At 32.0% G+C, this 15,922-nt stretch overlaps 1 protein-coding gene across 1 annotated transcript in view; it reads left to right on the top strand.

Annotated features, from left to right (window-relative positions):
• Positions 1-7,205, top strand: part of LOC140435019 (60 kDa lysophospholipase) — a 70,757-nt gene extending 63,552 nt beyond the window's left edge. Inside the window, exons 8-10 of the mRNA XM_072523680.1 lie at positions 1,824-2,001; positions 5,023-5,136; positions 7,044-7,205. Coding sequence (XP_072379781.1) covers positions 1,824-2,001; positions 5,023-5,136; positions 7,044-7,094 — 343 coding nt within the window. The 3' untranslated portion in view covers positions 7,095-7,205. The remainder of the gene's footprint in view (positions 1-1,823; positions 2,002-5,022; positions 5,137-7,043) is intronic.
• Positions 7,206-15,922: the final 8,717 nt, after the last annotated feature.

The raw sequence follows: 15,922 nt of genomic DNA, 5'->3' as shown, positions 1-15,922 counted from the left end.
AAACCTTGGTATCCAAGGGCTCTAACTTATGGCTAGTCTGAGGTGGAATGGTGAGTAGTATTACTCCATTGTTTTTACAGATGTTAAACCCTTTTGGCGAAATATGGCCATCATGATTATTCGTTAATATCTAATGAAGTGCAGTAAATATTTTTCGAAATTCTCATGAGTCATCCAGCCTGATAAGTTAACATCAGCATCGGCACCAATGGGAAGCCCTCTTGTCATATAATCCTGGATCCTAACCCTCGGATAAATTAAAAATGGGGGAATAGTGTTACCAGACGCGCTTATAGTACATAAAACTCTTACCAGTGATCCTCTTTCACACGATGTTGCCTTTGACACCTGCCCTTTCTTCGCAATTATTTTTTGCGGCTTATGTGCTGCTGTAACTCCTGTTTCATCTGCATTATATATACAATCAGATGTAATCGATTCCCTTTCCATGATGGTCTTTAAATTGTCAAAAAATAGCCGAACGGTATATTTATTAAATTCAGTGGCACGTCCTACACTCGTGGCTTCTGGTGTTTCAAGTGATAAGTTATTATGTCGTGACATAAAACCTCTTAGCCAGTCACGCGTAAAAGCTCTACTTTTCTCCAAGCTGCTGACTTTTTTTTATTATTTTCAGTTGCAAAGATGTAAGCAAACTTTCTTAATGCGATTGGAGTAAGTCCATAATGGAAGTTAGCACATTTGAGTAGGTATTGAACTAGGAAATATTCTTCTTGATTGGTAAAAATTTGCGAAGAATTAAAGTTTGCTACAAACGACACATTTTCGTATGATTTAAATTTATTTACAAATCTAGATACGGTCGTTCTATCAATATTATATGTTTTAGCGACTCTGCGGATTTTACCGTTATAACTACATATTTCCCGTACTGCAGTTTCCAAAATTCAGGCTCAGTAGACAATCGGCCTTTCGATTTTTATTTAAAATGCATCTGTAACAAAATTAATATTGTAGGTACCGTAGTGCACATTTAGCAGAAAAACCAAACGGTTGTGAGCCCACATTTTTTAATATTAAAAGAAAGAAAATATACTGGAAAACATTTTTTTATCATGATGGGAGGTTTGAGCCATGTCTCAAACCTCCCACATAAAATATGTTCATCCCTCTTCGCGTACCAGTAGCCACAATAAATTACGATTTTTCATTTAACACATAACTTAACAAATAATTAAATACATGGAAGTATGTTGAATAAGTATTCTTATTCGTATAATTCGTCTACATATTTCTAAACATAATAATGTAAATAAAGTTAATGTAAAATAAATTATACATTTTGATAAAAAACTTACATTGTTTATCGTAAAAAACTACTTTTCACTCTAACTTTCCTAACATATTTCGATTTGACATGGGACTTAGATAAGGACAAAGAAGCAATAAGTAAGCATCTACTAAAGGAAAATAAATTTATTTACGTATTCGGTATATACAACTAGATATTTTTAAAAATGTCTATAGGCCCCAGGTTTACTCAGCATGAATAAAATGATTACCTTGGGTAAAACCAGGGGTAATAATAGGCGGTTGAAGCGTAGCACTGGCCATGTTACCTTCCTTGTATACCGTAGGCCCTAGATATAGCAGACTACCCTGCTATACTCCCAAAGCCGCGAAGCGGTATAAAACGGGAGACTATTATTATTATTACGTATTCGGTATAGATGTAATATTTATGGCTCAAATCTCCCACTGGCTCAACCCTCCCCAGTCTCCCCTACTCGTATATAATGATGCTTTTTTATATTGAGTTTTGCTTTATATTATACAGAACCTTTTTTATTTTTAGCTGTCAGCTTTTTTGCAGTTGCCAAAGTTGAAGGTGTAGTTATACAAAGTTTTGGATCTGGAAATGTACCTTCTAAAATAGAAATTTTAGAAGTACTTAGAAATGCAGTAAACAAAGGTGTGATGATTGTCAACATTACGATTTGCGCTAAAGGAAACGTATCGTATTCTTATGAAACTGGTAAAGTGAGTATGACTTTTTTCTATTCGCATATGTTTCAGTTTTAAACAAAAATACTTTAATATGACCTCTTTAATATTTTTTGTAAGAACTGACCAACTGTCGTCTCCGGTGTAATTAATAAACGTATGAAAATGTGTTTCCATGTTTATTAATTGTTCTAACTATTGCGCAATATGGTGTAATATTGCATAGTTAGCCGGTACGCTCTTATTGTGGCATTGTCTTGAAGAGACAATGCCTTTATGGTTTTATTGGTGGTGAAAATAAAACACAGTCTTTCTAAGAAGAAAAAAACTCAGCTTCAGAGTCTTAGAAAGTTTGCAGAGCCCTTCGAGCAAAGTGCTCTAGGGAGCTACCCTACACGGCTAAAACCATGCACTAGACACTACTGACCTGAGATCCGAAAAATGTCCCATATTTAAAGATAAATTAACTTTTATATGAAACTTTTTCATTTGTCAACCAATTAAATTTAATTATAAGTTCCAGAAGGAAGGGCGATGCACATTGAGGTGCGTGATTGGTGGCACCTGATGACACAACGAAGAATACATATCAATAAAACGGAATATGATGTTTAAAATGGATATAAATCTACAGGGTGTCCAGAAACTCCCCTGACAAACGAAAATCGCAGATTCCTCAGATAATTTGAAGACGATTTAACCCAATTCACCTAGGCCGAAAATGCTTCCTAAGGGAGCTAGAGCTCTTTGAAGATGGCGCCTTGTAAGTAGTTTTTTTTTAATAACTCCCGAACGTTTTTATTTAAAAAAATTAAAACTGATACGATTATTTCTTATTCAGAATTGAATCGATTCTACTGACTGCAAATTATTAGTACCGTTCATAGTCGTCCGTTTTGGGTAGGTCAACGGGTATTTTAACGCATAACTTTTTTATCTGTACCTTTTAAGCATTTGTTATACTAGATTATTAAATTTTCAGATATTCTAGTACTAAAAGGTACTATTACTTTAAGTAGGTAGGATACACCGATTTCGAGAAAAATAGATTTGAAAATTTTTCGTTTTTTCGTCATGAAAGTTAAATTAATATTTCTTGCACTAGTAGGCTTTGAACTGTCAACAGAACTATAACCTACGTTTTTCATTGTCAAACTCTTATCAGTTCGTAATGTTTCTCTTTTAGTTTTTACGTTGTGGCATTCAAACACAATAATTACAATTCAACAAAAATGATTTTTACTAATGAGGAATACGCTGATAAACATTTAGTTTATTGCGAAATGAGGTGTAACGCTCGAGCAGTAAAGTTGAGTAAACAAGTTCAGTGTTCCCCTAAAATGAAACAGAGCGACATAATGATGTAACAGAACATCAAGATGTCACTTTAATGAAAGTTTATGAAAATTTAGAAATTAGAGTTCAAAGACTATCTGTTATGTATCCCATAATTTTAAAATCTTCCGCAAGAAATATCTTACACAACGATAATTTATATCCTTCCATTTTACAAACCTACAGGGAGATTTTCCTGCTTAAAAAATTTTCAAATCGATTTTTCTAGAAAACGGTGTATCCTAGAGGCTTGAAGTAACAAACTTTTAGTACTAGAATATCAGAAAATTTAATTATCTAGTATCACAAATGTTTAAAAGTTACAGACAAAAAAGTTATGCGTTAAAATACCTGTTGACCTACCCAAAACGGACGCCTATAAACGGTGCTAGAAATTCGCAATTAATGGAATCGATTCAGCTCTGCAGGATAAATAATGGTACGAGTTTTCATTTTTCTAAATAGAAGCGTTCTGGAGTTATTAAAAAAAAACTACTTACAAGGCGCCATCTTCAAAGAGCTCTAGTTTCCTTGGGAAGCATTTTCGGGATCTGAGAAATCTGCGGATTTCGTTTGTCAGGAGAGTTTCTGGACACCCTGTATTTTTCATTCAAACAAAATATTTTATACTTGTAGATATTTTAATTTATTAATTCGTCAACAATCAGATTTGTACTCGCCTTAGACGCTTTAGTTATTCGGATACTATATACAAAGATCTCAATTTTACTTTGTTATTATGTAACACTGTATACCTCAAAACATTACTTTGAGGTATACAGTGTTATATAATAATCCTGCATCGGAAGAGTAGTGAACTGTTTTTATTAATCTAATTTATTGTTTCTATTTATTATCAAAGGTTCTACACTTATAATACTTACAAGTTTATTTAAAGTCTTTATTTGTACAATATAACTAATTTATTTTACACTAATAATTATATAATTTATCTACGTGCATTACATTTTAAAAACTCGACGCGATGTTCAAAAACTAACTTACTGTTTACAACAAAATTTCTTTTTTAAATATAAAATGCCGTTAGTTCCGGAATCCCCTAGAAGCAGACATGAATTGGCTCTAACATAGGGTAAGACCGGTCGCAGCGGTGTGAACGGGAACCCAGGCTGGTTTTTTATCGGAGGGGACCCATCGGTTATTACCTGCGGTCTCTGCCGACAGTTTTGAGTCATATGATGCGTCATTATCTATCGTAACAGTAGACACTTCGGAAAAATTAGACAGGTTTGGGTAAAGTTATGTCATGTCGATGAGCAGCTCCGAATGTCCACGATGCCATGATTAATTGAATTATATGTAACCGTTTTATGAGTAAATAAATAGTTATGTTTTGTTAGCCTGTGCTTTATTAAATACAGGACATATATATGCTGCAAAAATGGCGTTATGGGCGGATATTACGATGTATAACCTACACCGTTAACATTCTTAACGAAATACAAAAAATTCAAATAAGAGCTGCCAAATTAGTTTTACAACGGTATTTAATTACTAACATTAGATTATAAGGATTGCCAAAGATACATAACCAAATAAAAAAAATAGGGAAGGAAGAAGTTTTCATATATAAAAATCTTATATAAAATAAAATAAAAATTATAAATTTTTCATATATAAAAATATAATTTCAAAACGTGCAAGAATTTTTAATAATTTTTAAAAGTTTTTTATCGTATTAATAAAAATAGTTTATTTTAGGTTTTAGAAGATATCGGTGTAGTTTCAGGAGAAGACCTTACCATTGAAGCAGCATTGGCAAAAATGTGTTATGTCTTAGGTTTACCAGACCTTACATTTCAAGAAAGAATGCAGGTAACATTACATCAATATAAATATAATCGGATCCCACCAAACAAATAAGTTTCCAATTTTCATTCATCTAGTTATTTTCACACCTTTCTTTAAATAAGGAGCGATCAATCAAAACACAATAAATCCTATTTTACGCAATAGCGACATCTGATAATAAATCCGTAAAATAGTTTCGAAACACAATTCAGATTTCTGCCTTAATCTGGGCCTTCTAAAAACTGCAAGGCAAACTAGACGTTGATAAAGATGTTAATAGAGACATGGAGAATCTAAAATTTGCATTGAGAACGCCTATGAATATCTGTTCTGATGAGCCTTATTAAGGCGAAATACGTATAAACAGATACATAGACGCTTTGTACGTGAAATCAGATCTTGACTGTCTTTTTCATTTTATTCGGATCTACTCTGTATGAGTACAAGAAACCAATTCGCTAAGGATTTCTGCTTAGTTGAGGAGACATGTCGTGGAATGCAAATTTTAGATTCCCCATGTCTCTATTAACATCTTTATCAACGTCTGCTTTGCCTTGCAATTTTTAGAAGGCTCAGATTAAGGCAGAAATCTGAATTGTGTTTCGAAACTATTTCAAGGATTTATTATCAGATGTCGCTATTGCGTCCGTTTCGAAGCCATTTTAGTGTTGCTTCTTAAAGACAGGCAAGATTTATTTTTCACGTTGAGAACGCCTATGAATAGCTGTTCTGATGAGCCTTATTAAGGCGAAATACGTATAAACAGATACATAGACGCTTTGTACGTGAAATCAAATCTTGACTGTCTTTTTCATTTTATTCGGATCTACTCTGTATGAGTACAAGAAACCAATTCGCTAATGATTTCTGCTTAGTTGAGGAGACATGTCGTGGAATGCAAATTTTAAATTCCCCGTGTCTGTATTAACATCTTTATCAACGTCTGCTTTGACTTGCAATTTTTAGGAGGCTCAGATTAAGGCAGAAATCTGAATTGTGTTTCGAAACTATTTTACGGATTTACATAACTACATTTACGAAACTGAAATAATTCCACAAATATGGCTACTAGATTCACTTCATGGCAACGTAAGGTTTCAATACCATTAAGTGAATCTACTTAAACTTTTAACATACTACATACTTATCAGCAACAATGTACTATTACCAATTATATAAAATTTAAAGGCTTTTCACCCATACATTTGGTGGCTATAAACCTGCGTACCTAGTAAGTATTAAACCAAATTTTCTTTAACCTTGGTCAACGTTTAAATTTTAACGTTTTTATTAACCAAAGTGGATATACTTATTTTAGGTAGAAGCACTTAAGGTGGATTATTTGGTCCGAAAACGTTTGGTGATTTAGCCCGTACGGGTTCTTTTAAATAAAATACCTTTTACAAAGGATTTGTAAAAGGTATTTTATTAAATAAAGGAAATAAAAAATTTTTAATAATCACCGTTTTGGATCTACTTATATTTCTAAATCAAATATTTTTAACTGGGAATATTATGAAATTAAGATATCGGTAAAAAATAACATAAATACACAAAAAAATATGGTCTGATAACTTAGGTAGTCTTACTGTTAGTTTTACTTATTATAGTAGTTCTTAAATTTTACTCGCCACAAAAAGAGTTTTGTGCGAATAATTACAATAATTAACACCTAAATAACATATTGCATCATTAATAGTTGAAAAAATCGGTAGTAATCTGCTTAATTTTTGTTCAGACAGTTAGTGACACCGTTCACAAAAATATAGGCAATAAACATTAACAATAATTTTGTATATACAATATCATTATTGCATTTTTTATTGTGTAGTATGTGTTGGATAAGCTCAGCCTGTCTTTACAAATTTATGACTTATAAATAGCAATAGTATGTACTACCTGTTATTAATTTTTATTGTGTTTTTTTACAGGTTATGAGATCGGACCTAAGAGGTGAAATGACTATAACAATGAACACGTAAAAGCATTAGCTTATTTAACTACTGTTAGTGTAATTATTGTTAAATGTCTAATTTATTTTATATTAAAATTTATTATATTTTTTTAGTTTTGAATAAAAATAATAGTAGAAAGTATTATTATTAAATTAATAATTCAACCTGATAAAAAAGATAAACAAAATAAAATGAAGTAAAGGACATGACGCAGAAGAAAAATGTACCAAAGTCCGGCTTATCCTGTTATATTTAGCCTTCTCCTATTTTTTCCTATTATACTGAATAACAATTTTCCTACCATCCTTTTGGTGATTCGCTTACTAGTCTCTGCGTGTTTGTCTTAGCACATCTTGCCTATCTCTCTTCTGGTATTCTGTCAACATGGTCTCCCTTAAATCACCTGCTGGTTTTAACGGATCTCATCACATCCTGTACGCATCGCACGAATCGAAAAAGCTAGACCCGCCTTCAATCGGATGGGGGCCTTCTTCAAGAGTCACACAACGGTAAGAATGCTGCGATGCTACGAATCGTGGAGTTTGAACGAAGATATGTTCAAAAACTGGAAGAATTTGAGATGTGGCTATATCGAAGAATACTTAAGATCCCGTAGACTGACCGAGTCAAAAATGAGGAGGTCCTCAGAAGAATGAATAAGAACCGAGAGGTACTGACCACCATCAAATCTCGAAAGTTACAATTCTTCGGACATATTATGCGAAATAAATCCAGATTTGCTCTCCTTCAAGCAATCCTGCAAGGAAAAAGATTTGGAAAATGAGGTCCAGGAAGAAGAAGAACATCTTGGTTAAAGAACCTCAGAATCTGGTTCAATACATATATGCCACTTTCCCGCGCTGCTGCAGATAAGATAAAGATTGCAATGATGATCGCCAACATTCGTAACGGATAGGCACATCAAGAAGAAGATCACATCCTGTACTTTTAGTTCTTCCCCTATGTGTTGTAACGTTATAAACGTCACATCTTTATTAATTAATATTTAAATAATTATTTTATTTTAATTTCTTTATTAATTTATTAATTCCTGCCTTCAGATTCGTTTTTAATATTTTTTCTTCAAGAAGTAGTTGGCGCCCTTTGTCTTTCTTTTCTTTCTCTTTCTGTCCCGTAGAATAGATATTCGCCCCCTCTCTCTATCCGGTAGACTAAGTATTCTGTTCTATTTTGACAGAAAAGCTAATTCCATCATATGACATCTATGCTAACTTGATGCAGTCCCTTCCTAGTTTCTGTCAATCAGATTTTCTGACATAGTGGGATATGTTTTTTTTGCCTGTTTTTAAAATTTATAAAAGAAGACAAAAATTATAAGTTTCATTTTATGGTCTGCAACATTCTCTTGGGGTGAGTACTTTCATTGTAACATTTATTCTATAATTCTGACAGCATTTTCAATATTCGTAACCTCACTTCTTTTGAATGCACGTTTTTTCAATTATATGCATGTAGGACTCGTTAACAGAATTTAACTAAGTAATGATAAGTATATTTCATTTTATTCTTGCCATCCGCTATTTGTTTAATTGTAATTTTGTAAATAGGCAAGGAAATTAAACCCTTTATGATGTGTCTCTAATATGAGCTGTTTCTTTTATTTTAGTTTATTGGTTGTATTCCAAATTTTATTGGCTGAATTAATTAACCAATTCACGGTTTATTGGCTGTATTCCAGACTTTATTGGCTGTATTCCAGACTTTATTGGCCACATAGGATGAAAATTTATTGACCATTGGAGAACCTAACCACTTAATTGGGAGTCACTCACATGGTAGAACTGCAGCTCACAGGAGAACCGTCTAATTGGGAGGAAACACAAGCAGCCTATTGATTCAATCGTTGACTTAAGTATCACCCTCACTATATTCATTGTTAAGCATTGGCAGGGTTGATTGTTTTTTCTTTTTAATAAATATGATTAGTTAAAATTTGTTTTATTTGCTCTCGGCTAAGGGTTTAGGTTTAATTCATAGTTTAAGACGAATTCACACTTGAGATACTGAGCTACTAGGCGAAGCATAGACGATAAGCTTCCATAGTTGATTGAGGTATTATTTTTATCATAGTATTTCAATTTTTCATTTCACAGTATAAACAGAAAAACCATTCTCCTATAGCCGACAACCTCTGTCAGTCAGTCCAGTTTGGATGCTATGTCTAATGGGACAACTTTACATATCCCAGAAAGTGTTAATTTTCTTCTTAGTATTTAACACATAACCACATTTTTTAAATAAATTTTACATAATGACAAAATATTGATTACTTACCTAAAAGTCACAGCAAGTTTTTCACATGCACATATTGATGTCGAAAACTTCCTTAAATTGCATTTTAATTAATCTTAAATATTCCTTAAACTCTTGTTCGTTATCTTTTAAATGGTTTTGAATTAAAATTTTAAAGATTCCTTTAGTTCTTCTTCTTTTAAATAGACTACTAACATCACATCCTCATCTAATGCTGATAGCAGTACAAAATCATCATCTTCTTCTAGTAGCAAACATAGCAATATTTTTCTCTTCCCCATAATACACACCTACATTTAACAATATTCCAGATAAAAATGAAATATTCATTTGTAAAGAAATTAAAAGCATTGCGATATATGCATTTTTAATATACAGATTGAACGAATTTAAAACGGAACATACGAAATCAATGTATTTCGGCTCAACTCCGCTCTAGATGGTTGGCCAACAAAAGGTTGTCAAATAATTATATTATAAAAATCCAATACTTCAGCGGGCTGCTGGATTCTGAATTCATTCAAGAACAAGTCAAAACTCCACCCAAATAGGTTGCCTAGAATCACTGTGAAAACTAGACTACACAAGCAGTTTTTATGCTGTCAAACCACTTATCGCTTCCTTATAGTCCAAGAGATAGAGCCGAAATTTTGAACTGATCAGTAATATGACATTTCTCTATTGGAATATATTCATTGTAACTGGGTTAAGACTTTACAGGCCGACGCCCTTCGTGGTACAGGGGGTGGCTATACAGGGATGAAGTTGTAATTTTTTTCAGAAAAATTAACGATCGATAATATGGCTGAAAATTTGCCCAGAGTAAGATCTTGGTATAACCAGACGAAATTCCAAAAGGCGGACGCGAGAGTGGATACATAAGGGGTGGCGGACAGGGATGAAATTGCAATTTTTTGGGGAAAAATTAACGATAAGTAATATGTCCGCCATTTTCATGGCTCATTATTTAGCCCCTAAAAACTCTAAATCCAAAAGGGCGGACAGCTGGGTTGGTACAGAGAGCCATAAAACGGGGTCAAATGTACCACTTGCCTGCGCATTTTAGGTCTCGGTAACAATTTTCAAACTGATTTTATTATGATATTTTTATACCGATTGATTTGAAAATTTGTATGCTCACTTCTGTTACTATTCTGAGAAGCGTCAAGTAGAGTTTTCCTCAAAATTTTCCAAAAAAATTTCCGTAAATGAAAATTTTCGTAATTTTTTGAGGTAAAATCTAATTTATAGAATCCTTTCGATTTTCTGACCATGATTTTTTTCCAAAAATTTTCAAACGATTTTTCCGATAAGAAAAAAAAATTAGAAAAACTTTTCTAAAACATTTGATAAAACTCTACGTCATCGTCTGAATCTTTTATAGAATATTTTGTAGTTTTAAAATGATATTATGATAATGTTTTTTTTTACTATTTATTTAGATTTACTTTACAAATCACATTTTTTTCTTAAATATAAATATTTTACGAATTAATTTTTAATTGAATAAATGTTTGATATTTGATATTTTATTAAATTAAAGTAATTTTATAATGTTAACTATTAAATATTTTTGGTATAACAAATAGTAATTTTACTTATTTTTTATTACAATAAAAAGGTTTTTAAATTTATATTGCATAAATAATGGTTGTTCAGATATAAGAAAAATTTTATTTATTATTACATTAATAATCAAATACAAAATATATTATTTCTATTTATCAATAGGTAAAATTCAATTTGTAGAATTGCTTTAACATTTTACAAATAATTATTAATAAAAATCAATTTAATAGTGGAATTATCAATTTTTTAAGTTTTGAAATTTACTTTGTACTTAGATATTTTCAATATTTTTTTTTAACTTTCAAATTGATTGAATTTTTTTCCATTAGTTAATTATAATTTTACAAATTCTGTTTGGACATTAATTTTGCATCATTATTATTTTAAAATATTAAAATAATAATGATGCGCGTTCCATTTAGATCAGTAATTCTAGACGCATGCGCTAAATGTATTAAGTATCAAGATGCTTTTATCCAACTTGGTGAAACTGACTTCGATTGTAATGAAGTTTTTGAAACCTTAGAAACTTTCATATGTCACTTATATGGAACAGGACTGACGAGAACAATTCCGAAAAGAAAAGTAAACGATGCCAGATTTTCACTATTTAACCGGCAGTATAAGTTGCATGATATGAACGAGCCTTTTAAAAAAAAAAACTAAAAAATTTCGATGCTTAAAGCTTACCACCATGTCAAGATGAATTACACCAACATCTACTGCGAGCCCATTATATTTCAAATATTTGGACAAATGCTCATAAAAAAGTACCAACAGAATTGATTGTTGAAGAACATGGTTGGGAGTTTGAAGATGAAACATATAAATTCAAATGGTTTAGTGGACCTTAGATGCCAGAATCAATTCGAGAAGTAGTGATTGAAAATGAAGCAGATAATGAATGTGATATTATTGAAAGTGAAAGTGACGAAGATGATGAATGTGATGACATCAGTGAGAGTGAGAAAAATGACGAAATTTTTAAAGTTTTTCTAAATTTTTTTTTCTTATCGGAAAAATCGTTTGAAAATTTTTGGAAAAATTCATGGTATAACTGACAGAAAATCGAAAGGATTCTACAAATTAGATTTTACCTCAAAAAATTACAAAAATTTTCATTTACGGAAATTTTTTTGGAAAATTTTGAGGAAAACTCAACTTGACGCTTTTCAGAATAGTAACAGAAGTGAGCATACAAATTTTCAAATCAATCGGTATAAAAATATCATAATAAAATCAGTTTGAAATTTGTTACCGAGACCTAAAATGCGCAGGCAAGTGGTACATTTGACCCCGTTTTATGGCTCTCGGTACCAACCCAGCTGTCCGCTCTTTTGGATTTAGAGTTTTTAGGGGCTAAATAATGGGGCGTAATAATAACGATAATACTTATCGTTAATTTTTCCCCAAAAAATTGCAATTTCATCCCTGTCCGCCACCCCTTATGTATCCACTCTCGCGTCCGCCCTTTGGGATTTCGTCTAGTTATAGCAAGATCTTACTCTGGGCAAATTTTCAGCCATATTATTGATCGCTAATTTTTCCGAAAAAAATTACAACTTCATCCCTGTATAGCCATACAGAATAGAGAAATGTCATATTACTGATCAGTTCAATCAGTCGGCTCTATCTCTCCGACTATTAGGCAAGCTCCTCTTTCCTTTAAAGGAGACAGATAGTTGAACGATATTTTATACAATGTCTATCACCGGGTATGGATTTATTTTTGTCCAAGTTTTATATTGGTCCACTATTTCAAATGCAGTTCAAACAGACATATATTAAATTGTATGTTCCGTTTTAAATTCGTTCAATCTGTATATGCGGAGTCTGCAGGCGCATGTAGAAACGCGATGCAACTGGTACTCCGCTTGCGAAATCTGCAGTAGATAGACCATGCCTTAAGATCTCATGTATCCAGCATCCTAAATATTTAAATTTTTCAACTTGTTTAACTAGTTTTTCATATACTAATATGTTTTTGTTTAGAGTATTATTTTTCCTAATTAGCATTGTTTTTGTTGTCTTTGTATTCCTGTTCCAAAAGAATAAACTCTCGGAACAGGAATGTCACCTTCAAAGTTATCAATGCGCAACATTGAAGAACCCAAAACATCCCAAAAACTTCATGTTTAACTTTCGAAAACGTAGAGTCCGCACACTCAAAAATAAAAAAACTTCAACCACCGTCCAGTCTACTACAAACCTGCATCGACGAACTTCCGGATGAGTAAGCACATCGCCTTGATGTCACTCCGTAGACATACTGCACCCCCATTACCCAATTTCCACTTCCTAACCCCGGAAATCGCGATACCTATTTTTATTGGGATTTCCCAATGTTATTGCAAAATTGCGTTGCTGTTCGCATCGATGAAATGCCAGCAGCTATTTCTTTTCCAACCTCTACTAAAAAAATCCTCCACCCACAAAGGTTTTTATAATATATGTTTTTACCTTGAAAATTCAAAGCTCTCGCATTTGCAAAATGATTCTCTTTCTTCCGATTTAAAAAGTCATCTCGGGCAACCCTCTGCTGTATTTCAACAAACACACAACAATTTGGGGCGGGCTTTTGTATGTAACAAAACGTACAAATCAACTTCAAGTTTTAAAGAGAATTATAAAACCCTAAACAGAGACTAGAGCACTCCTATAATAACCCTATATTTTAATAAAGATCTTAATCAGGTCATCCAGTCCTTTACCAACTCCCATATAGAGCCGTATATACTACTGGAGCCGATTCGGATTAGAAGAGCTCGGGCTCTTCCCCGCTTTCCAATTTATCGAAGACTCTGGAGCTGGTTGCTCTTTCTTCAACTACAAATTGTGTTTCATGTTTAGGGTAAAGTTTAAGAGTCTACGGTACGGCAAGGTACGAGAGGTAGTCTTACACAAGACTCGATAAAAAAAGCACGATATCAATAAGCTTTGCAAAGCATACAAGACATGAACTGGGGAAGCAATTCATGCTAAATGCGTTGACTCCTACGACTCTGAAGGTAGAAGTATATAGAAAAATATAATTAGACATATCTAAAAAACAGCAAAAATAGTAATAACAATAAAAATATAAGGCAAATTATCTGTGGTTACTGTTTAATTATACATAGACACAAACACTATATAAACGTAATTAAATTTTTTAAAAATCTTACAAAAATAATCATCTTTCACTAACAGAATATTTAACCATTAATAATTATTTTTATCTTAATTGTATTAATATTATTAAATACGTCGTCAAACTGTTTATAAACTGTAGTAAAGTGTTACGAGTGATTTCAAAAAAACCAGCAGCTGTAAATTTCGGGAGATTGGTGTAAACTTTATTTTCAAACGAATTCAAAGCCAAAACTTCTTCTGGCAACAACATTGTTTTGTGCAGACTGGAGCAATTTATCAGAATCTTCTTAGCTTCAGTTTTGGTGAAGTCACAAGAGAATATAATTACAACGGGCCACACCTAAAAAGAATGTTGTTTTAGTTATTACTACAATCAATAATCAATATTAAGTCAAATCAATGTGTAGCAATTCGTTTAGCTTAACAAATGTTACTTCAGAATTAAAATATAAATTATCTAAAATCGAATTATATTTTTGTTAATTAATGGTAATAAAATATTGAAAATTGTCACGTTCATTAAGATAAAAATCTTAAAAATGTAGTATCCAAAAATTAATAACATTGTAAGCAAATTTATATACCCACATACACAATGCTATTACTAACTTTTTACATAACGAAGGCAAAGATAATTTTTTAAATAAATACTATGTACAAATCAAACTTTTCCTTCAGAACCAACCTGAAGTTTACATTGTCAAAAGCGACAAACGTAACGTAAGTGTTGCAACGTGGAAAGAGAAAGGATTACTACAAAAAACTGGAGAACTCTTAAACGATAGTAAGTAGGTATTACGCTATACTTAGAAGGAGTCCTGTCTGTTCGTTGCAACAAAAAGCAAATTGTCTAATATCTAAATTACACAAAAAGAAGTTTATTGATAATAAAAAAAGCAAGAGAGCTCAAAATATATAGTTCTATTGCTCCACGTTGTTGTACTCTAACTGTTGACATCTTAATTAATGCTTATTACACACCAATATGGACATTAAACATTAATTTGACTTTGGTTCTTTTATCAAAAATTTTCGATTACCACAAAACTTCGTTTTAGTTAATTTTGACATAACATCTCTATTTATTAATATACCTTTAGATTTGATTATAAGCAGCGATGAAAAGTATTGGAATTTGATTTCACAACATACTACCTACGATTTACTTGTTACATTTCAAAACACTTATTAACTTGGTTTTTGATTCTAATATTTTTATATTTAATGGTGTCTTTCTGTCTTTTATAAACAAATTTTTAGTAGCCCTATGGAATCTAGTCTTTCACCTATTCTAAGTAGCAATGCCATGGATGATGGTATTAACAGGTTGATTGCCAACCAAAAACTAAGTAGATGGGTGGATTTTAAATTTTTTCGTTTTTATAATTGCTAGAATTCTTATAAAATTTCAGGAGAAATGGAATGGTTATGTTTTGAATCCAATCATTTTTTTCAAATATATCACCATTTTTTATAAGCAGACACCGGTGTCTGCTGCGGCACTGGTGGCAATATTTTTCTTTTATTAGTTCTGCAGACACAAATAGCAGACACTGATATTTACAGCGCCGCTGTCGTTCAACCCTAACCTCAAAGACGTATACGTGATTTAGTAGTTTTTGGGTTATTATTTTGTTTTATAGCTGTATTAAATATCTAAACCGGTGATTTTTCTTAAAAATTATACATCATAGATAATATTAGTGATCACACAAAGAGAATTATGACTGCAGTTTATGCAAAACAATCTGTAAAAAGTTAGGGTAAGTTTTTTAACAATAAGTGTAAGTTAGATCAGGCTGTAAGTAAATAAATGTTTTTAGAAGACAGCTGGGACTCGTCAGATAAAGAGTTCAGTTTCACAGATTCCATAAACGATC

This window comes from Diabrotica undecimpunctata, chromosome 2 (genome assembly GCF_040954645.1).
Source record: "Diabrotica undecimpunctata isolate CICGRU chromosome 2, icDiaUnde3, whole genome shotgun sequence".
In the NCBI taxonomy this organism is placed as follows: Eukaryota; Metazoa; Arthropoda; class Insecta; order Coleoptera; family Chrysomelidae; genus Diabrotica; species Diabrotica undecimpunctata.
Note: the sequence above shows the minus strand (reverse complement) of the source record. Positions and strands in the feature narration are given on the sequence as shown.